At 44.1% G+C, this 21,673-nt stretch overlaps 1 protein-coding gene across 1 annotated transcript in view; it reads right to left on the minus strand.

Annotated features, from left to right (window-relative positions):
- b4galnt4a (beta-1,4-N-acetyl-galactosaminyl transferase 4a) overlaps positions 1-12,064 on the minus strand; it is a 168,598-nt gene extending 156,534 nt beyond the window's left edge. Inside the window, exon 1 of the mRNA XM_047596454.1 lies at positions 9,427-12,064. Within this exon, the coding sequence (XP_047452410.1) occupies positions 9,427-9,568 (142 nt within the window). The 5' untranslated portion in view covers positions 9,569-12,064. The remainder of the gene's footprint in view (positions 1-9,426) is intronic.
- Between the last annotated feature and the right edge of the window lie 9,609 nt (positions 12,065-21,673).

The raw sequence follows: 21,673 nt of genomic DNA on the forward strand, positions 1-21,673 counted from the left end.
ACATCTAAAAACAAATGCAAATGATGAAGGAAGTTCCTTCCTTCAGAAACTCACGCATCAGGTCGATGCCGACAGGAGAGAATAAAGCATGGTGACATTAGACGGTCTCTCTGTCAGACGGGTTTTTTAAGAACGTCTTTAGTGTGTCGACATGTAAATGAAGCGAGCATGCAGTGGAGATGTAAATCTGGCATGCTGTGAACAAACTCATAATTTCCGCATGATTTATTAATCCGCTGTGCTTTGAATAAATCATTTGCATAGTGGTGCTGGTGCATTTATTTATCTTTGCTGGTTACATTTTACATGTTCCTATTTCATATCCGTTGGTTCTGGTTTGTGCCTTCACCTCTGCTTTCAGCCGTGTTTGGCGTAATGTCGTCTGTGGACCAAGTAGAGGGAGAAAGATTGAGCTAAAATCAGGTTTCCAGTGTTGATCCTCCAAACAGATACTGAGGGGACAGCGTGGCTTTTTAAGCCATCATTGTGTTAAACTTGTTTCATACGCTGCAAAAAGCAACAAATGGGTCCTGCTTCCTAGGGCTGTGAGAACAAGAAAAAAACGTTTGTTAGCCCAAGTAATTTATATTTCAGAAGAAACTTCAGACAAAAGGTGATAAGAGGCTCTTTTCTTATTATTTTTCGGATGTGGGTCAGACATTTTGACGACCGTGTCCGTTGGATCGCAGCGTGATCTCTACCCAGGAGAGATTTGCAGCCACACTGCGAATATTAGCATCTGGGAGCTAACAGAGTGACCACGCCCACTTCCATTTTCTGACCAATCACAGAGTAGCTGCCGGACACCACACGAGAAAAAAGCTGAGAGAACTTTATTTTGTTCTCGCAGACTGAGGTTCGAGAACAAACTTCTTGCTTCTCACGGAGCACAAAACATCCTTTAGATGGAAAAGGTTTTGCGATATGTGATAGTTCAGCGCGGGTAAAGACTTCTCTGCTGCCCTAAACGTCCAACTAGTCCCTCAGAAATGAACAAGCTGCTCGGACGAGTGGCGACACGTCTTTTCAAAACACTACACGTCCACTTCTCTGTTTGGTAGTGATGAGCAGATCGATGCTGAAATATCGATACCACTGATACCAGACCTTTATACTCTTTATGATTCTCAAATCAAAATATCGATACTTTTGATAGTTCAATCGTTTGGATTAATGTATAACATGAACAGGAACACAGTGGAAAACAACTAAACTATTGAGTTGTAGCATCACATCAAACCTTGTGAAACACCTCAGGTTAAACCACAACACAGAATACGAGGCATTTATGATGAGGAGGAAAGAAGAGGAGAGTTTTTTCTGTTGTCGCATCAGGTCGGCTATACAGTAAATGAGGCCAATACCTCAATATACTACAGAGTTTAAAATAAATACATAAATGACTGATGTCTTGTATTCTTTATGAAGCTACTGAAAGCCTGAATTTTATTCAGTATCAGATCATGAAGGAAATCAGTGGTATCGATCATCACCACTGTTTGGATATACCATGACCTGGATGACCGAGAACCTTCACTGACTTTTAAACCCTTTTGTTTTATTTGATTTTATTTATAAAAGCTCAGCTGTCACTGTCACAAAACACTTGCAGGCATAAAGGAGGTTATAAGGAAAGCTGTCCCAGAGAAAGTTCTGCAGCGAATAAACAAAATGAGCAGCTGGCGGATAAAGCATCCCAGAAAAGGATTTTGCATTCTCTAGCTCATTTGTTTTCTTTGGACTGCCATTTTAAATAGGCGGTAGTTTTAAAACATCCTGGTTTGATCAGTTTCTGAATTATACTTAAATGCTCTTATCTGTATTTATTTTTATGAGTCGCTTGTTGTCAGTGGGTTATGGGTTCTTAACCCTCTGGAGTCCACGGATGCACCGGTGCGTCCAAATCACATGGCCAGTTTAAGGCGACGTAGCAGCAAGATGCAGCATCACTGAATCTTCATTTCAACTTTTGTAGAAAGTACTAACTTCAACCTATAAACCAGTGTTGATAGGCCAAGTAAAACTAGACTTATTTGTCGTGTTGATGCACATCTGGTGCACAGGAGAAACAGTGATAAGCAAAACTAGAAAGTGGGGACTAATCAGTCAGGAAATGATGATGTGTGGTTGCTAAGGGAGAGGGAAAAGTTGTGGGAGTGACTGCAGCAAAAGAGACACAAGCCAGAGATCCGCGACTTTTAGAAATTATTACTGATCGTTACACTTGATAGTTGTACAATGATGCATTTCCTGCATTTTTATGTTAATGTTTATATGTTAATACATAGCTTAATTGTTTGCCAAATTTCTGCATAACATTTTGAAATTTACATTTAAGAATTGCGCTCTAAGTTATAAAAATACTTCATTAAACATTTTTGTGGTTTTCACAGTGAAAAAATCGAACTTACTCACATTTTATGGTTTTGGTGTGATTTTAGGTCCAATGTGTTCATACAGTTTGTCAAAATGGAAAAGTAACTGTAAAATGACACATGTGAGGTTGTGCTGAAAAGAATGAAATCCAACAAGGGTAATGTGAACAGTTTAAAGCCAAAAGTAGTCAAAAAAACGGCCAATTACGCTCTGGACTCTAGAGGGTTAAATGTAGGACTGAGAATCAAAAAGTCCGAGACCACTTCAGTGTGACCGAAACATCGTCAGCAGTGATTTGCACCTCTCGTCATCTGACAAAGCGGAATGAAAAGAATTCGTGTTTGGTAAAAACGGGCCGTTTGGCGACAGTGAGTTATGGAGCTAAATTAGTGCAGAGGTGCTAGAATTCACCGCACACTGCCAGGACTCGACCCTAAGCCAGAACGCAGAGTTACACAAACACACAAACAGAGCTCCAGAGCAAATTGGAAACGCTCCTTTTCCCCCTTGAATACCTTTCCTCATGAGTGGCCACAGCAGATAAAAGGGAACAGTGTTTGACGGCACTTGGAGAGCGACGCCGCGCTCCTTCACAAAGCGGCTCGCATGGTAATCAAGCTGGCGAGCGGCCCTTTGAGACACAAAACAACACGGTGACAAAAGTGCGGCCCTCGTCGTCGCTCTTCCTCCTGCTCTCTCCCCCTGCTTCCTCTGATAGATAGTCCTACGCCTCATGCAGAAAGATGAGATCAAAACCAAGGCAGCCAAACGTCAAAGAGAACTCGGGTGATAGGTGAAATGGAACAAGAGTCGGCAGAATGTAAGATAAAAGAAAATAAGTTGAGAGAGGGAATATATATCATCCAGCTCTGCTGAACAAAATGCAAAAAAGACCATCCCATCACACCATCACACACTTTTTATCCTTTATCCTCGTATAGACAGATATAAAGTGTGACATATAGTTTCATCTAAATAGCTGCGAGACATGTTGAGGGAAACCTCAAGCTCCAGTTTTGAGATGAATTCCTATCCCACCTCCAGATCTGGAGCCTCAAATGTTTAAATATTCATAAGTGTGCGATGAATAGTGAGAATGCGCTGGTGATTTCAAAAGGAAAACAGGCCGCGATGGGGAATTACGAGCAAAAACTACAGAGAGAGATGCACACAGGGACGGGCACATTTTGGTCAATTTGCTCCTTGTTATGGAGAAACTTCATGACTTTTCAGCAGAGCTGCAACAAAAAAAAAAAAAAAAAGGGATTTCCAGAAAGCTGATTACAATGCATCCAGCACCTCTGTCTCCAAAAATTCATCCTATTCCGTAGGAAGGTTTATCTGTCCCTCTCCTCTGATCCTTTCGCTGCCTTTGTTGCAAGGCAGCGCAGCCTCGGGGAGAGGTGACCTTTTCCATTAACCACCACTACAGAAAGCTCATTCTGAGCAGCAGGGAGCGCACAGACACACACACACTCTTTGATGATTGATTGAAATCCTGCAAGGTCTGGATCGCTTACAGTAAGGCAACACCAGAGCTGATACAGCCTTACACCGCATAGAAACCCTATGAAAGAAAATCCTCCTGTAGAGGTAAGGAGTAAAAAGCGGAACCGAGCCCGGGCGCAGGGGAAGCTGACAAATCCCATCATGGCAGGGATCGTCTACAGTCGATACTCCCACCTGACATCTGTCTCTCTGGCTCTTTTCTCCATTCCCACATTCCACCATCTTGATTCACACCTCCTTCCTCCTGCATCTCCCAGCAGCGTCCCAGTAAAATTGTCCAAATTGTGTGGGTTTTTATGAGACTCTACTGAGGAAATTGGTCTTAATTAAATCTTAATGGCATTGTTTAGCATTGTGATTGCTTCATTATTGGACTCCCCTGCAGCATAAACCCGGCTACAGCTGAATGAATTTCAGCAGTTGGCTCCATCCGATGCGCACACACTACTTCCGTATACGGTGAACCGAGCGGGGGGTGGTTAGCGCGAGCCCCCGGGGCCACATCCTCTCCTCGTCCCACCTGTTGCGTGAGAAGGGTGTCCTTCTTCTGCACCGTCGCTCCTCCCCGAACGCGCGCCCCCTTCCATTCACGGCGAGGGTGCCAGCGGGAAGACAGTGGCATCATTCAGCCGCTTCCTCTTCTGCTCGGATAAACACTGGGCCTAAAGTGCAGACGGGGAGGTGCGCGCTCGCAGGCAAAGAAAAAAAAAACTACATCACACATGTACACATTCCCGCTCCTCTACACAGAATCTCTCTGTTTCACTCATTTACTCGGGCACATCACCTGCAGGGAAGCAGCCTCTCATCTGCATGGGGCACGGCTGGTACCGTGATGGCGGCTCGTTAGTCGGGCCAACACAAATTTCATTAACCCCGAGGTCAACCCGCTGCGGACTCGTGTTATTCCAGCGCTTTTTAACTGACCTCCCAGCCCAGCCTTTCTCACTCTCACCAAATCTGTTAATCTCCCGCTGCAGCTCTTGAATTTCACCGCCGGTAACGCGAACGCAACGTACGCTGAGCGCGAAATAATTCAGAGCTGTTTTAAATTCTGTCCTGCCGCACCGTGCTATTGTTTTAGCAGAGGGAGGAAGAAATGTGACACAGCGTGCGCAAAGACATGTAAGCAAATGCATAAATGCATTAAAAGAGCTCGAGGCGTTCTCTCCCGTCCCCCTGTAATCCCTCTGTTGCCTCCACCTCCACCAGGCACTTGCTGCTAAGCAGCTGAGGAGTGCGAGTTGTTATGGGTACTCGGTTCATCCTCCCTGTTGAATCGCCCAGAGAAGGAGATTTACTGGGTTGGTCAGATAAGCTGTGGAGCAGATTCATGGTCGAGTCTGAACCCAACTCCCAAGACAAAAAGCTGGCGATGAACCGCCTGCCACGTGCGCGCGCGAATTTATCACACCCACGGCCTCATTTTATAATATAGATACGGCTGCATTCGATTATTTTTCAATAAAGATCACAGGATCTGGTTTTCAATTTTACGCTCGCAACAAACATCCAGGTCTCCGCAGCAATAACTTCCACCCGCAAATAGAATTATGTGCTCGGGAATGTTTCTCCACGCCAGTCAAACGCTACTGGCTGCGAGGAATATAAATCACGGAATTAGTGCAGCAATTTCATAACTCGCTAAATTCAGAATTTCTCCCGATGAAAAGTGCAGGGTTTTTCATTTTTTTATTATTATTTTTATTTTTTTCTCGTCTTTTCAATTTTCCTCTGATTAGCCGAGCCCTTGCGCGGAGACGCGGAGACACGGAGACAGAGGACGGCTAAGTGGAAGCAATCTTTAAAAGCCACACTGCCCAGCTGGGTCCATACGCGCCTGAGCTTTAACACGCCCAAACCACTTTGTCAATGCAGGCTTGCAGACAGACTCACCTGGGCTTTGCTAAATTTAACTGGTGTCAGAAACACCCTTAAGATATAAAAACACGACTGACACGGGAATTGCTTTTTACCGAGTACCCTATAGAGTATTTATGACTATTTGTTAGTTTCCTTCTTCCATTAACCGCAATCAAACGTGGGCTACGGGCAGCTGCATTATTCACTCATCTTTAAAAAGGGGCAATTGACAATATTCAATAAATGATGAGGTGAAAACGTGCCGCGCATGTGTTGGAGCAGATGCAGAGAGGTGGTGTCTGTTACCGTTTTGCCGGGAGATTGGTTCCGGCCACGGTGAAGCCGACCAACCGTGAGAACCGCACGAGCTAAAATTAGAGAAAGTGACATCGGAGGGCATGGTTACCATGACAGCGAGCCAGCCTGAGGGTGTTGCTGCCGAGATACGACAACGAGCCAAATCCAACTTCGTGCCAAGCCGCAACTATACCCTGGAGTGAATGTGCGCATGGCTCCGTTTCTACCTTTCTCCCGGGAGACATTAATACAACTTAAAAAAAAAAAAAAAAAGAAAAAGCATCCACAGGTATGCTTGGAACCACTCCTCTCCCATATGTTGTCTCCATGGGCAACTGAGCAGCCAATCTGCCAGGACCCCCCACCTCCAAGACTCCCTCCTTATCCTTATGATGATAATGATGATAATAGGAAATGCTATGCGTCTATTATGTATTTTGCAAATGCATGCAAACGCATTACCGTGTTTGTGTAGGAGTTGGTTGAGTGCATGCATGTATGTGTGCCTTCACGTGTGTTAATCAATAGAGGCCTGTCTGCAGCAGCCAGCCTCCTCCTCCTCCTCCTCCCCCTCCTCCTCAGTGGACCTGTTGATGCTGGGAAACAGGGGGGCTGCTGTACGACCGGGTGGCCACATAAATGTTGCACTCATCTAATATGCACCGCAGCGCTGCCTGCCAACACACTTCCTCATTGAAATTCTGATTAAATAAGGCCGCTCCGGCCAGCGTGCCAATCGGAAAACTATTCAATTACACCTTTTTGGCTTCTCCCGTCATCAAAAGGTGCAACAGCTTCTTTGGCTTTTAGTAAATAAATAACCTGAGTAACATTGACGTGTTGAGAAAAGTTCCGTTTGTAGTTTCCCCTCCCCTCCCCAATGTAATCATATTTCTTTGACTGGCTTATTCATAATGAGACAGACAAAGCATGTTCTGTTCATGCATTCAATAATGTGACGGGAGGAATAATAATAAAAAAAAGTCTCCCAGGCCAGATGATTCTTCTTACAAGCTTAGATTCCCCCAGAGTTTATTTTCGGGGAAAAGGGAAAATCTGTTCTCGGTGCTCAAACAGACAAGTTTTATATTCCTCACTTCAGCTGTTCATGTTCATATGTGGCGTCTCTCTCTCCGGGATTGGACGCTTCTCTCCCGTCTCCTACTCCACTTTTTTACTACAAAAATCATCATCATCAAAAAAAGAGAGAGAGAGAGAATAAAAAGTGCCCATCACCATGAGACAGTCCCGTCCTGTGCTGAATAATTTAGTGGCAGAAAATGACGAAGCTGCGGCCCCGGACTGGTGATCTGAACGATGGCGATTCTGAAACGAAGCGGCTGGACGACACCGGCGTGATTGATGTCCCCGCCCGCCGCCGGAGGACCCCGGCGTGAATAATGACCGCAAAACGATATATGAGTAATGACGCATCGGTCGGCCCATTCAGCAGCGTCTGTAAACAAATGTTAATCATTCCGCTTCGCATGCCTCAATCGGGGGGTTAGTAGCTAATGGGTCGGCTCATTTACACCGCGAGAGATGTCAAGAGGTAGGTAAACTCAAAAGCACTTTGAGAAGAGGGCTGATAAACCGAGAGTCTTATGACACGTTTCAGACTCAATTAAAATACCTGGACGCAATATTGTTAGACGTGGTGGAGAAAGAACGAGCAGGAACCTGGATGACGTGTGTTCTTGCACTTAACAAGGAGGAGAATTTGACTCTGGAGCTGAAAGCCAAAAGGTGAAATGACATTATTTCTACCAATCAGGGAAAACTCTTGTGTGGAAAAATGAATAAATAAATAAATCCAAAAGTGCCAGGCGGGTATGAATATTTACACACATCACGGAGCCCCATTTTCAGTAATGGCTACATCTCACTTAGAAACCTTTAGTGCGGGAGGGGACGTGTTATTCATAAGAGGTTAAGTGAGTTGACCTGCTCTGATGCCTGCTAAATGGTAGACAGTCAATTAGACGCACAGACCGGCACACAGCATAACAGCATAACAGCCTGCCTCCTCTCCAGACGGCCAGTCACAGTGGCAGACTATTAGAGGAATCCTAAAAAATGAGGAAATTGGTAATACAGGGGGGAGAAAAATAAAGTCCGCATGCGGTTTGGCGCGTCAGTGATTTCAGAAAGTACCGCAGCAACAGCAAAAATCTCAAAACCTAACAAAGGCCTGGTTTGCATGGGGGAACCGAGGGAACCTTTCATTACACCAACCCACGGTACAAACATGTGGGCAGAGACTGTTGCTGGGACAACACGGACACCTGTGTGACGTGACGCAACACGGTTAGCTTCGCAATAAATTCTCGGGAGGTGCCTACATCTGTGGAAGAACCAGGAATTGTTGCAGGGATAGTGTTTCTGTTTGCATGTCTAGCCAAATTAAAAAAAAAAAAAAAAAAAAGGTGAGCATTCAGGCCTCCACGTGACTCAGGGCGCATCATCAGAAAGCTATATCTGGTCCGTTGCTGGGAAAACCCCACGGCTGAAATCAAAGACAATGAAATGATCCCCATGCGTGTCACTCGGCTGTGTGGACGCGGCGTACGCTCCTCAAGGACATCATAATCGTGGAGTATCACCTTACACAGACAGCTGCGGGAGTTACACCATCGGCCCCAGTTAAATCTGTAGTAATAGGAGGAGGAGGAGGATCAGATCTGACGCTTTGCATCAGTTTCTTTTATTTTTTTGTGGTCACCCTTGTCAGTCCCGTTACGCTCATCCACAGCCACGGTGCAGTGGAGAAATCTAATCGAGCCTGTGTAATGAGAAAGACAGAAAACAGCAGCAGGTGGGAATCTGCCTCCCTCGCACCCCTGCACTGCCCTGGTGCTTTTTCCAAAGATGAGTGGCGTGCGTGTGGCCCCTGAAGCCACCTTCACCGAGAGCCCTTTTACTGTCATTAATGTTGAAGTGGACGGTCTGACTTTCAGACCCGGCCACTAACCGAGGCGCTTTCTGCTTAAGCTTGAAGGAGGAGGAGGAGGAGGGAGCCATACTTCATTTATGAGACATGCCATAGCACTAGAACAACATGTGTAAGTGAGAAGGGGGCAATTTGTGGAGACATTCGTCATAAATCCGTGCAACTCTAAAGCGAGTGAGATCTGGTCCCACGGCTGTGTCTGTTCCCTGGATCTCCTCTTATGTGGCAACTTTACAGCTGCCTTATCATCTTTACGGCTCTATATTCTGCAGCGACTTCACTTCACTGCTCCTCTAACATATCTGAAGGAGCCCACTACACTCAACTTTACAGTATTCTCTGAGGGGTCACCACAGTGTCCATAAAGGAGCTTTAAAATAAATGTCTCCCGTTAGAAAACTCTGACAAATGAACACAGAACGCGTCTCTACCTTTTCCGTAGTTGAAGTGCAGTTTGATGGTCTTGCCCTGGTTGATGTGCAGGTAGGTGAACCACACGGCGGAGGTGAGCAGCACCAGCAGCAGCAGGAGCTTGAACTGCTTCCGGATCTTCTTCACGGGGAAGCGCAGCATCCTCGCTGAAACATCCTCCGGTAAGGTGCCCGGTTTGTGGTCGAAGCTGTGGCTAGATCTCTCGCTGCTGTGTCGTGTTCGATCGCGGCTCCACAGTCACAGTCACAGCGAGGGCATCCCAAGCGAGGCTGCGCGTAAACAGGGAGCGTTACCTACAGCCCCGAAGCGCGCCTCGTACCCGTGGGTGCACGGGGCGAGAGCGACGCCGAGCTCGTCGTGTCCTCAGGTCTGGGTGCAGGCGCATCCGTGGAAGTCATCGCTCACGAGCTGCAGCCCGGCTCCTCTCGCTCCTGTGCGAACAGCTGTTTAAACAGGAGTTTGCAGGCGGCCGAGAGAGCAGGGAAAAGGCTGCGGATCAAAAGCCGCTAAGTTCTGCTAAGAGCGCCACCGAGGGAGCAAAATAGCAGTCCGGCGTTAATCTACACAAATCCCCTGGAGCCCGAGCCCTCGCTGACACCGAGGCGCTGATTATTTTATCGGCTACTCAGGGATCATCCCCGGCCGTGGGTCCAGCGCCAAGTCTCAGAAGAACGGGAGGAGGAGGAGGAATTGAGTTTCCGCGAGGAGAAGTGATCAGACGCACGGACGCGTGAATTTAATCAATCCAAATGAGCAGAAAAGAGGGGGTGGTGGTGGTGGTGGTGGTGGTGGTAGTCGGTGAAATGTGACGCTGGTGAAAGCTGTGTCGGAAACTGTGGAGGGAGGTAACCTGACCAGGGAGAGGTTGAGGTGACGATGAGCCAAATGTCACAGACCTCCGCGCTCCATCTATTGTTAAACACAGCTGAAACGGTGACTCCAACAGAGGGCATCCACACGGAGCGCGTCTTTATTTCAAGTGCACGGGAGAGGAGGGGCGATCAGCTGTCATCCCCGGGTGGGTTCGAAACCCCGCGGTGAGTAGATATCAAACGATTAAAAACTGTGAACGCTCCATGGCGGCGTGTGACCGGGCGCTCAGACGCGACAGTGCGATTCCACGTCCCGGGGACTGATGTCCATGTGCTCCGGTCGCTCCGTTGTCTTCACGGCAGGTGCATTTCTCCCAAAGTAACCTGGGCTCGTCCGAGTCCAGCTTACTGGAAGATCGCAAGCGAACAACCTCACCCGGGTGAAACTAACAAACACTGGTGCGTGTCGCCAGCAGCGATGCTCTGCCTTGTGTTGTTATTCTAACAGGAGCTTCTTCTTTTTTTCCCCCTCCCCATTAAAACGCCGCAATAGCATCGTCAGACGCGCTTGTCAACGAGCGCATTGAGAGAGGAGAGAAACAAACAGCCGCGCTCCGGGAAGGCTGGAGCGCGCGGACCAGAGCTTTCTGCAAAATAAAAGAAAGCCCTCTAGCAGATAACATGGTTTTGTTTCGCTACAACGAAAACGCGTAAGGACCTCTCCTTTCAGCGAACAGCCCAGTACGCCTATCAGTTGAGCATCACGGCGCAGAGCAACCTAACCTGGGAGGGCTGGGAGTGACGGGCCCGGCGTCCAATTAGAGACGCGGCACTGGACCGTCGGAGGCGGGATGAACGCTCTCGCCCTCACCGTTGCTTGGCACTAGTACGGTCCATCACCCAATAGCCGAGCAGACTGAAAGTTGTTCAGCTTTCCTCTTCTACCGTCTCCCCAGCGGTCCAGGACCACATTTTAATTAGCCGAGCAGCAATTAACGAAGTCAAGTCGAGTCAAAGTCAGCTTTATTGTCAGTTCTGACATGTACAACACGTACACGGGATTTAATTTTGATTCCTTAAAGGCCCACGACACAGCAACTTGAACACACAGTGTGCAAATGTGAGATTTCATAAAATGAACATATATATATTTTTTTCAAAATATAATGAAAACGAAGGCGAACGAAAAATAGACAAAGTGGCTATTGCAACCCCTGAGTTTGGTGAATTTTATTTGTTGGCCAAATAAAAGGGACATAATCATTTAGACTCATTTCAACGTAGACTTAGATTTTATGGATCCACAAGGGAAAGTTCTTGTTTACAATAGCTCAGTTGGACTTGAAATTGCTACCAGAAAATAAAATGAAAATAAGTGTAAGACAGTTACAATAATAAAAAAATAGTATGTATAATGTAATATAATATAATATTAAGAAAATATTCTAAGGAGATGTGGCAGAATGTTCATTTAATTGGTGAGGTGAAACATTTCTTGCAGATTTCCACACATCTCCTTAAAATAAATAAATAAATACATAAATAAAATCTTCCCACATAAAACCGCCTTTGTGTGTGTGGGCCGTGTGGTGTGGAGGTGACCACTCAGGATTCGCGCTTTACTGCCGCACTCTGGTCAAAGACAGAAGAGCAAAAGATTATGAAGCTGTGTTTAAAAGAGAAATAATCAGTTTTATATTTCAGTAAATTCCTTGTCACCGTGCGTGAAATTCACAGGCCACAGATCCTTGGTTCGTTCAAATTTTAGTTACAGATTAGATAAGATTTATTTGTCACATGCACAGTGTATTTTTGTACCTGCAGCTAATGGTGAAAAGGTAATACATTAAAAACAGTAATAATTATACATAAAAACACATATCACACATAGAGCAAAAAAAAAAAATGTACAACCTCCTGAGACCCTGCATCCTCATACAGGGACATAAAGTTTTGGGTGTTATTGCAGTTTATTCTGCTCCATTTAAACCCATTGTACTCATTAGTGGACGATTTAGTCTGCCATCTAGTGGTAGCATTTATTAACACTTATTAACGTTTCTAGTTTGATATGACGCACAAATTTAATGAGCTACAAAGTCGCTAATTATCAAATACTCATTTGAGGATGTTCATTTGAGGCCACGTTCAGCTATTAAAATGGTATTATATTTTTTCACGTATTAGTGACTTCTTTATAATATAAACAATGAAATAATCCCAGTGTCCACATATGAGGCTCAGAGTTGAGCAGATGAATGCCGTGGGGATAGAAACTCTTCTTCAGGTTTAAAGCTCAGACAGAGGAAACTGGCGAGAGCGTTCATCCAGGATCTTCTTGGACCTGAACCTGCAAGTTTTTGCATAAATGTCCTTCAAGTTGGGGAGGGGGGTTGTGATGGTCCACTCCTCTGAGTGGCTCTCGATGGTGCAGGTGTGAAAGTTCCTGAGCATCTTGATAGGGAGCTTAAAGTCTCTGAGGCGTCTGAGGAGGTAGAGACGCTGTCTGGTCTTCTTCACCATGGAAGGTTTCCTCCAGCGTTTTTATCAGCAGACTCATAGAAGGCTGCCAAAGCTGCTGTAAAATCAGCTACACTAAATTTTGCTTTGTTGGGATTTAACACGGTTTAGATTTATTTTTGATGTGCACCAAGGTTACCATAAAAACTAAATGTGGGACTGAGAATAAAAACACATTAGTTTGACTGAAATAAAAGAAAAATTATAGCAAAAAAAGCAAATAAATACATTTTCTCAACCTTCAACAACCTGCATCTAAAACAGATAAATAACTCTATGTTATGTACAGTTGTTCATTTGCAGATTTCGTACATTTTAGGCTTTTACTTGTATTTTATTTTTTTTACTGAGTGTAACTGAGCTATTGTGACCAAGCTATTTTCCTTGTGGATGAATAAAGTCTTAGCCTAAGTCTATTCGGTTATTTACACAAAAACTAAAATGAATAACAAATACGCACAATAATTGTCTTTATTTTTGGTCAGTTTTTGGTCAAATTCATCAACTTATGAAGCACACGGAGGCACTGAAACATATAGAACTTCAGAAGAGTGTATGGCCCTGAAATAAATCCCCATATTAAAATAGAAAATAAACATTTGTGAATAATGAACACATATACAGTAGTAACTCTGCTCTGCACACACTGTTCTGTTCCTCAGCGCCTGCAGCTACCGATGCAAACAACCTGCTGTCGTTTCAATGAAGATGAAACTTCTGCGAGTAGAAGGCTGCTAATGTGAAGCTGCAGCATCGGGAAATGTTCAGTTTGCATTAACGCCAATCTCCGAACTCATCGTTTGATTTAGCACCCTGCGCTCACATCTGCGTGTCTATTTATATTAGAGACTTTTCCTGGGAGTCTTTCACCACAGACACACAGTCAATAATGATGCAAACATATAAATATACAATCATTTCTTCTGTGGATCATATATAGACACAATCACTCTTGCGTTACCTCATATTCAGTGCTTAAGTGTATTATCTGCTCACAATGTAACATATAGAAGAAATTAGAGTTATGTTTTCACTGCAGGAAAAAATCTCTTTCCATATGTTGATGAACTGAAATAAACTCAGTACTTGGTTGGTTAGTATTTGTTGGTCATAAGGTCATGGAGCTAATGTATTGCATGGCATTGGGACACTGGGATTAACAAACGTATAAATTATCCTGCTCCGATGGGGTCATCATTATTCACAGACTGATTTACAACCAACATGGAGAAGAAAATCCTCAAGACAATATATGAACGCCTATAGAGATGACCCACGGCTCTAGAAATGCAGAGCGAGTAAGTAAGTTTGAACCTTAAATTAACTTCTTTTCTATCTAATGTATAATTTATTTTCATTACTAAATGCATCAGACGTGTTGTTTATCCCAAGTCCAGTCACTGAGCAGCAGCAGCTGGTTATCTGGATGGAGATAACGGACCACAGGACACGAAACCTGGTCTATAAGTAATATGACCTCAATTTAGTTTGTCCCAGCTGTGCCTTCTGAATCAGCTGGACCACAAACCCTGTAATCCTCTGTCTCTGTGGATTAATAATGTAATCTTCAAGGCAAACACCGAGAGTAAATGAAATGCTTAGGTATTCATCGGGGCCGTATTGAAATGAGTGCTTAGAGAACGACCTCAGACAAACATCATTTACACGGAAACAAGAACTTTACAGCTTCACCTTGCCCGGTCATGTTGCAGAGAAAACTGAAGGTGTTTCATCACACACACGCACCCTGGGCTTGAAAGTCATCTGAAGAGTTTAATCAAATAGTTTCTTGTACTGTTTTTTTTTTCCCTGAACATCGTCATGGGCCCTTTGAGGTACTGGTTTTATTCCTCTTTATATCTGATCTTCTTGTCAGACTGAAGACAAAACAACTCTGTCTTCTACTCAGCCCTTGTACCTGATATTCTCTCCGACTGTTTCAAGTTCAGACAAGCATCCAATGCACAGTGAGGGGCCTGCACACTTTCAACCCACATTAAAGTGGACAGAAAGTTTTTCAGGGAAGTAACACAAGGTGTAAATTGGAAAAAGTAAAGGTGGAAGGCTTTACATTGTCGGAAACACATACAGAGCATGTCCTTTTTTTTCCCTACATCCCCTCTCAATGTTTGAGTCCTGCAGGAACATTCAGGCATGTGGTGACACCATCCGGGGTTCTCCACGCTTGGATTAATCCAGGCTGAGACGTTCTGTGGTGTAAGGATATATACTCACTTGTCAATTTATTAGGTACACCTGTTGAATTGCTTGTTAACACAAATATCTAATCAGCCAATCACATGGCTGCATTTCAGTGCATTTAGTCATGTAGAGGAGATAGAGACAACTTGCTGAAGTTCAAACTGAGCATCAGAATGAGGAATAAAGAGGATTAAGTGACTTTGAACGTGGTCTAGTTGTTGGTCTGAGTATTTCAGAAACTGCCGATCTACTGGGATTTTCACACACAACCATCTCTAGGGTTTAACAGATAATGGTCCCAAAAAGAGAAAATATCCAATGAGCAGCAGTTGTTGATGTGAGAGGTCAGAGGAGAATGTGCAGACTGGTTGGAGATGATAGAAAGGCAACAGTAACTCAAATAGCCACTGGTTCCAACCAAGGAATGTAGAAAACCATCTCTGAACGCACAACACGTCCAACCTTGAAGAAGATGGGCTACAGCAGCAGAAGACCACACCGGGGGCCACTCCTGTCAGCTGAGAACAGGAAACTGAGACTACAGTTCACACAGGCTCACCAACACTGGACAACAGAAGACTGGAAAAACGTTGCCTGGTCTGACGAGTCTCAGCTGCTACATTCAGATGTCAGGGTCAGAATCTGGAGTAAACAACATGAAAGCATGGATCCATCCTGCCTTGTATCAACGGTTCAGGCTGGTGGTGGTGGTGTAATCATGGGGGGGGGGGGGGGGGGGGTCATGGTTTAAATGCCACAGTCTACCTGAGTATTGTTGCTGACCATGTCCATCCCTTTATGACCACAGTGGACCATCTTCTGACGGCTACTTCCAGCAGGATAATGCACCACGTCACAAAGCTCATATCATCTCAAACTGGTTTCTGGAACATGACAATGAGTTCACTGTTCTCCGATGGCCTCCACAGTCACCAGGTCTTAATTCAATAGAGGAACTTTGGGATGTGGTGGAACGGGAGATTCTCATCATAGATGTGCAGCCGACAAATCTGCAGCAACTGTGGAATGTTTCCAACAACTTGTTGAAAGTATGACACCAAGAATTAAGACAGTTCTGAAGGTGAAAGGGGGTCCAACCTTTTACTAGCGAGGTGTACCTAATAATAAAGTGGCTGGTGAATGTAGACAGACATGGTGTTTGAAGTGGGGGCTGACGGAGCCAGGCTAGCTGCTGTTTCTTGGGGTAAATGCAGACAACATGTCCACAGGGAGGGGAGGATGCCCAGTTGGCTGTGACAGGTGGCACAAGTCATGATACCACTGAGCACAGCCAAGGGGTAAGACATCACCAGGGACTCAGTATGCAGGGAGCGTCTCCTCAGAGTGGGATGGGGTTTGCATTTCGAACGGAGGGAACGTGACGAGCACGAGAGGACAAATTGGCCTCTTTTAACATTTCTCTCATCCAACATCTGCTTGCCTGTCACTCCGCCTTCATCTCCATCGGTCTCTCACAAGCACCACCCTCCTCCAATCCTCCCTCCTCCAGGGCAGCGCAGCAGCCTTTGACGAGAGGTCTGAGCTAAAATGTCACAGGGATTAGGAGGTTTTGCCTCCCGCATCCCATCGGATCAGTTCAGTTCGTCCCCCTCCTCCTCCTCCTCCTCCAGCGTCTTCCTCCCCAAAACAGGTGCGGAATGGTATTTCTTTCTGCCTCGCTGTGTCTTATTGAGTTTCCTTCTGGGAGAAAATAACATCCCTACGTGTTTACAGACGAGTGGAGAGGAGGCAGGATACGGGGAGAGGTCAAGTGGAGGGATGGGGAAAAGATGAGGAGGGAAAAAATAGGAGAGGCAGTGAGGAGGGATAAATGGGGAGTGGAGATGATGCTGGAGGGAGAGGGCAGAAAGTGGAACATTTATTTTCGCCAGTGAAATATTCATTTATCTGTGTTTTCTATTCTACATCGAATGCCCCGCAAATCAGATTCAGAGAAGCGGTGAAACACAAAGTGACAGCGATTTTCCCTGGAATTTGAGGAATCGACTCGCATCCCACACATGTGCACGCTCGCTCTCATCTGCAGCTGTCTCCTCCAAACCCAGATTTGTGAATTAGTCATCTCCAGAGATGCGCAGTTCAGAAGGAGCGTTTACCGTCACGCAGCTACAGCTGTTGCCACATTAAACAGCAGCCATGGCTGTTTCCCTCTGACTGCTTCCACTCGGAGGCAAAGCAACGGCCTCAAACACACTCACCTGTTCACCTCTCTGCAGATCTGCAATTACTGGAAAACTGTCTTTCCACAAAGATTTTTTTTGTCAGTGTTGTCGTGCACCACTGTAGGGAATTATAGTCATTTGCGATCCCATGTGAGCGAGTGAAGAATCTAAACACAGGGGCTGTATAAATAGCTCTGATGCCAGTGATTTATTGAGTGTGAAGTGTTTTTTTTTCTGAGGTTATGCACGCAACAGATGTCATCAGAGGATAACAATTACCTCCAGTAGGCTTGTATAATGTAGCAGGCTGACCGTAAACTAAACCATAAACCGCGTAACCTCGTTCTAATCTTCCTTCGTATGCACATGAATACCTCCAGGAAAAAAAACTAAATCACTGGGGGGAAGGTGGGACGAAGGCTGAGATGCACCAGCTCTAGTATTGTGTGCAGAGGACCTCAGATCTGGAAAAGAGCTTGATGAGAAATTAAAACCACCTACAAGAAAAAATGCAGCTCCCTTTAATGTACGTTTAACTTTCTGATTATATTAGATCTGATACTGAATATTAACTTATCAATGGTAACCAGATGGATTATTTATTGATGTAGTTTATTTTATTCTGAGGAAGATATAATACAGGTGTTGAATGTGGTTAAAAAAGAATTTAGAACAAAAACAGAGTTTGATGTAAATAAATTATAATATCAAAAACAAGTGCTGTGTTACATAAGGTAAAGGATGTTTTAGATAATAAAGCACTGTGCATTTTATATTACCAACACTATGATTGTTCCATGTGTGACTCACTGTGTTGTAGTTTGTCGAAATGCTTCTAAAACATAAACTCTGTCAATTTTCATTTTGCAAAAATAGAGTCATAAGAATAATGAGTAGAAAACAATAAAGAGATCCAACAAATTCATCATTCCTAAAGTTAAAGTTGTTGAAATTTCAAGAATTGGACCTGTGGATCACAGTGTTCTGCAAAAACAACATTCACTGTGAAAGGAATCAGTTTATGGAACAATCTGAACAAAGAAACCAAATTAAAATTTACACTTAAAAGAACAATTAAAGCCAGTATGCTGAGGAAATATAATGAAACATGTTAGTTTAATTGTCCTACCCATTGTGTAGCTATGAAAGGTCTGCAAACATTTCACTTTTTTGGTTTTGTTTGTATGATGGAGTTGTATCTTGGGAACTAAAATGGAAACGTGACAGTCAGTGTTGGCCAATACCTGTTACCCTGTTATTTCATTTTAATTTTATTTTATCATTATCATTATTTTGCTGCCTATTGTGTTGTTGTTTTTTAATTTAAGGGTAAAGGAGCAGATTATATATAATATTCTTCTTTCTGCTCCCTTTCATTCAGATTTGCAAACGTTTGTGTTTATATTGAATTGTTGAATTTAATCAATGAATGAAATAAAAAAAAACTAAATCTTGTCTGTTATTTGTGGGAAACCTCTATTAAAAGCTTTAAATAGCTTCCTTGGCGTACTCCCATTTCATGCATTTAAAAGATTCTTTGTGTAAGGTGACAAAGATTTACAGTATATCATGCAAATGTTGTTGTGAAATAAATAGTAAACTGTAAAAAAAGGGGGGAAAAAACTAAGTACATCATAGGTTTATATAAATTTTGACAATCTCTTATCGTCTGTTTGTGAAAGCGTAGATTTCATTCACCATGTAGAGGAACAAACGAAGGTCAAACAACAGAAACCAAAGTGACTGTTGTTGGCGTCTTTCATCAGGAGAGAACATCCACTCGTTCTCTGAGACAAAAAGAAAACGGCAGTGGAGCAAAATGAAATTCAACCGAACCTGTTCATTATGTTTTGTGCTGCGAGTGTGAATGTGCTCCGAAGGAAATCTGGGTCATTTCTCCATCATTAATATGCCAGCCAGGTGTAGAGTAAAGAGGATTAGAGGGAAGCAGTGCCAACGGGGGTCTCTATGTTGATCTCGCCTTCTGTCTTTTTATTTATTTTTTTTTTTTACATCCATCCTCTCTCAAAGCAAACAATCACGCTCCCTGCTGCCACCTCAAAGAGCGTCTCCATGACAGGTAGTCTTAGCACTCGCTGTAGCGTCGCCCAGCTCCAGCGACAAGCTTGTTTCAAGCACATTAAATACCGGCCACTTTATTAGGTACACCTTGCTAGTAAAAGGTTGGACCCTTTCACCTTCAGAACTGCCTTAATTCTTGGTGTCATACTTTCAACAAGGTGTTGGAAACATTCCTCAGAGATTTTGGTCCATATTGACATGACGGCATCACACAGTTGCTGCAGATTTGTCGGCTCCACATCTATGATGAGAATCTCTCGTTCCACCACATCCCAAAGGTTCCTCTGTTGGACTGAGATCTGGTGACTGTGGAGGCCATTGGAGAACAGTGAACTCATTGTCATGTTCCAGAAACCAGTTTGAGATGATATGAGCTTTGTGACATGGTGCATTATCCTGCTGGAAGTAGCCGTCAGAAGATGGTCCACTGTGGTCATAAAGGGATGGACATGGTCAGCAACAATACTCAGGTAGACTGTGGCATTTAAACCATGACCCCCCCACCATTACACCACCACCACCACCAGCCTGAACCAATGGTACAAGGCAGGATGGATCCATGCTTTCATGTTGTTTACTCCAGATTCTGACCCTGACATCTGAATGTCTCAGCTAAAAATTGAGACTCGTCAGACCAGGCAACGTTTTTCCAGTCTTCTATTGTCCAGTGTTGGTGAGTCTGTGTGAACTGTAGTCTCAGTTTCCTGTTCTTAGCTGACAGGAGTGGCCCCCGGTGTGGTCTTCTGCTGCTGTAGCCCATCTTCTCCAAGGTTGGACGTGTTGTAACCAGTGGTTATTTGAGTTACTGTTGCCTTTCTATCATCTCCAACCAGTCTGCCAATTCTCCTCTGACCTCTCATATCAACAAGGCATTGTCATCCACACAACTGCCGCTCACTGGATATTTTCTCTTTTTCTGACCATTCTCTGTTAAACCTTAGAGATGGTTGTGTGTGAAAATCCCAGTAGATCAAAAGTGGAACCAGAAATACTCAGACCAACAACCAGACCACGTTCAAAGTCACTTAAATCCCATTTCTTCCTCATTCTGATGCTCAGTTTGAACTTCAGCAAGTTGTCTCTATCTCCTCTACATGACTAAATGCAATGAAATGCAGCCATGTGATTGGCTGATTAGATATTTGTGTTAACAAGCATTTTACTTTAGGCCTTATTAGTCCCGGAGGGGAGATGCGTTTCCACTTGACTGTACATTCAACACAACAGAAAATTGGACGAGACAAGTGCTCAGATCAGCATCGGCTTATGATATTAGACACTGAAAATGGTGGACATGGATGTAAGATACAGGGGAGACAGTCATCAGGTCATGGCAGTGGGTATTAAGCTCTTTCTCAAGCGTGTCTGTTGAAATTTAAAAGTCTGGTGTCTCCGACCTGATGGCAGTAGGGTGAGGTGTTGGTTGTGTGCGTTTGTCCTGTTCAATTGAAACTGCAAATGACCTTATGGATCTATTGCACATGCCTGTGATGCTGGGTGTGGAAAGACTGATGATTTTAGAGCTAATAACAGCAGGTGGAGGGAGCTTTCAGTTTGCTGATCGCTGACGGCCGTTGTTGGCTTCTCGCTTGTGTTTTTTTTTTTTTTTTAATGTGCAACTAAGCTACTGTGACCAAGCAATTTTGCTTGTGGATAATTAAAGTCTCTCCAAGTCTAAGTCTTAGGTATATCGTAATGATTTTTAATAATATTTAGTTAAGCGTTTTTAAACTCTTGCACAGCACATTTCACAATCACAGCTCATCACCTGCACCAGTGAGATGTGTTATCCCTGTTCTTGAAGGTGTTAGAGTAAACATTTCTGCACAGAACAGCACATCCGACGGTGCGAATAATGTCAGCAGAGTACAATTTAAGGACTAATTAACGGGTTATACCACTCTAAAGTCAGAGTTAATTACTTCACATATCAATAGCCGGTGTGTCTAAGTTCTTTTCCTTCCTCTCGCACAGCTGTTCTCGGTCTTGTGCGCTTTGATAGGTGCTGTTACCAAAAATACACCCAGAAAAACAACTGACGCATCCTCACTACTTAGAGATGTTGATGCATCTGCAGAGCAAAGATTCATTTTGAGGTTCTCGATTCTGCCAAAACAACATGTAAAAAAGAACATTGGAAAGTTACCAGGATGGAAAAAGCTTCTTTTGTCACTAACATCTGTGAATTGAAATCTCATGTGTCTTCCTCCATGTTTTCACTTTGTGCTTCAGTAGTGGTGCAGTGACAGCAGGTTGGTGAAAGGTTTCATGGCCCCTGGTCTTCAGTAGTTGTTTGTTCTCTTGTGAAATGATAATATAATAAACTGCAGCTACAAATGTGAACAAATCATTTCTCCTTCATAAGCGTTTACTATGACAACCCTTACAAAATAAAGGCCTTGTGTTAGACAATAAAATGGCAATTTCAAATGTTCTGAGGAGATTCT

This window comes from Mugil cephalus, chromosome 10 (assembly GCF_022458985.1).
Source record: "Mugil cephalus isolate CIBA_MC_2020 chromosome 10, CIBA_Mcephalus_1.1, whole genome shotgun sequence".
In the NCBI taxonomy this organism is placed as follows: Eukaryota; Metazoa; Chordata; class Actinopteri; order Mugiliformes; family Mugilidae; genus Mugil; species Mugil cephalus.